This window comes from Priapulus caudatus, unplaced genomic scaffold (assembly GCF_000485595.1).
Source record: "Priapulus caudatus unplaced genomic scaffold, Priapulus_caudatus-5.0.1 Scaffold2079, whole genome shotgun sequence".
NCBI classification, from domain to species: Eukaryota; Metazoa; Priapulida; class Priapulimorpha; order Priapulimorphida; family Priapulidae; genus Priapulus; species Priapulus caudatus.
The window spans coordinates 20,256-22,734 of record NW_014579140.1 but is presented as its reverse complement, the minus strand read 5'-3'; the positions used below and the strand labels follow the sequence as shown (position 1 = coordinate 22,734).

Genomic DNA, 2,479 nt, shown 5'->3' with positions numbered 1-2,479 from the left:
AGGTATTCTCTGATTGTGATTTAGTTGGAGATTTGGCTTGCTCTGTTTCTGGCTTTGAACTAGTAGGCATTGATTTCTGTGGGGTAGCATCTGGGTTAGACTTGTTAGGAGCTTTGGCTTGCTTTGCTTTTGGTTTTGTACTAGCAGGTAATGATGTCTGTATGGTACTCTCTGATTGTGATTTAGTTGGAGATTTGGCTTGCTCTGTTTCTGGCTTTGAACTAGTAGGCATTGATTTCTGTGGGGTGGCATCTGGGTTGGACTTGTTAGGAGCTTTGGCTTGTTTTGTTTCTGGCTTTGAACTAGCAGGCAGCGATTTATGTGGGGTAATCTCTGGTATGGACTTGCTAGGGGCTTTGGCTTGCTTTGCCTCTGGTTTTGTACTAGCAGGTAATGATGTCTGTATGGTACTCTCTGATTGTGCATTATTTGAAAGCTTGGCTTGCTCTGTTTCTGGCCTACTAGCAGGCTGTGGTGGCTGTGAGGTACATTCTGATTTAGACTTGGTTGGAGCTTTGGGTTGCTCTGTTTCTGGCTTCGATCTAGACATCTGTTGTGTCTGTGATGTACTTTTAAATTTAGACTTGGTTGGTTCATTGGCTTGCTTTGTTCCCAGTTTAGAAGTAGCATGCTGTGGTGTTTGTGGGGTACACTCTGATCTTAATTTGGTTAGAGCTTTGGTTTGCTCTGTTTCTGGCTTCGAACTAGACAGCTGTTGTGTCTGTGGTGTATTTTCTGATTTGGACTTGGTTGGAGCTTTGGCTTGCTTTGTTTCTGGCTTTGAACTACCAGGCTGTAGTGTCTGTGATGTACTTTCAGATTTGGACTTGGTGGGTTCATTGGCTTGCTCTGTTCCCAGTTTTGAAGTAGCAGGCTGTGGTGGCTGTGGGGTACTTTCTGATTTTGACTTGACAGAAGCTTTGTGTTGACTTATTTCTGGTTTTGAACTGGAGTGGTTTGGTGGTGACGAACGTTTCGTACTCTCTGGTTTGGACTTGGTCGATGCTTTGGCTTGCTCTGTTTCTGTCTTTAAAGTAGCAGACAGTGATGTCTGTTGGGTAGTCTCTGGTTTGGACTTATTCCAAGCTTTAGGAGGCTTTACGTCTGGCTTTGTAGTAGAAGACAGTGCTGCCTGTCTAGTACTGTCTGATTTTGACTTTGTTGGAGCTTGGGGTTGTTCTGTTTCTCGTTTTGAACTAGCCGTATGTGATGTCTGTGAGGTACTTTCTGATTGTGATTTAGTTGGAGCTTTGGCTTGCTCTGTTTCTGGCTTTGATCTAGTATGCAGTGATTTCTGTGGGGTAGCCTCTGGTTTAGACTTGTTAGGAGCTTTGGCCTGTTTTGTTTCTGGCTTTGAACTAGCAGGCAGCAATTTCTGTGGGGTAATTTACTCCGGCCGCAGATCACAGACGCCGGCCGCCGGACGGGACAAGCGGTCAAGACCAGACGACGCCGCGACGTCCTCCATGGGGTGCACCACCACGGCGGTGGCGGCATCGTGGTTGCGTTCCAGAGGAGATTTCGGCAGGATGCGACTTGTCGCATGGACGTGGATCTCTGCGGTCGCTCCGACGGCGGCCGGGGAAGAGTAACACGGCGACTGCGGGCGGTGGTGTCCTCCATCGTCTGCTGCATCGTCTGCCGGCGAGTCCTCGTCGCCGCCGATGACGACGACGACGACCGCATCGTCAGAGGTCGTCCGGCGCTCGCGATCGCAGACCGAGGTCAGACTGATCAGGCTAGAACTACGTACAGTTCTTGACACCATATTTTGCCGATCTACTCTCGCTGTGACGATCACCGGAACTCGACTGACCAAGCTAGAACTACTATCACTCACGCTTCTTGGCAGCATATTTTGTCGATCTTGTCTTGCCGTGATGGTCATTGGCGTACTGTCTAAAGTACACTTAGACAGACCCTTGGTGCGCATGTCTTCTGGATTTTCACTGGCCTGTAGAGACGTTTGTGGGACACTATCGGGGGTACTCTGAATTCTAGTCTCATTTATTTCTGACTCTAAATTGGCTGGTGGTTGGGAACTGTCTGGGTCAGATTGACATTTAGCCTCGAGTCCCTCTCCTTCTAGCTTTGCACTGACAAATAGTGATGTCTGCAGTGTACTGTCGCATCCACCTTGACTTGAAGCCGTGGTCGATGTGGTGACCGGCTCAGATAAGTTTGCTCCACGTTTTGAACATGCAGGTGGTGATGACTGTAGGGGAAACTCTGAAGAAGCCTCAGTTGGAGTTTTGTGTTGGTTTGTTTCTGATTTTGAATTAGAAAGCGGTGATTTCTGTGGGAGACTCTCTGACTTGGACGTGGTGGAAGCTACGGCTTGCTTTGTTTCTCGTTTGGAAGTAGCAGGGCGAGATATCTGTGTGGTAGCCTCTGGCTTAGACTTGTTAGGAGCTTTGGCTTGTTTTGTTTCTGGCTTGGAACAAGTAGGCAGTAATTTCTGTGGGGTAGTCTCTGGTTT

General features: G+C 48.2%; 1 protein-coding gene across 1 annotated transcript in view; it reads right to left on the bottom strand.

Moving 5' to 3' along the window:
- Positions 1–4: 4 nt before the first annotated feature.
- Positions 5–2,479, bottom strand: part of LOC106818185 (proteoglycan 4-like) — a gene marked incomplete at its 3' end in the record, with an annotated part of 13,860 nt that continues 11,385 nt past the window's right edge. The window contains exon 3 of the mRNA XM_014822912.1: positions 5–1,387. Within this exon, the coding sequence (XP_014678398.1) occupies positions 5–1,387 (1,383 nt within the window). The remainder of the gene's footprint in view (positions 1,388–2,479) is intronic.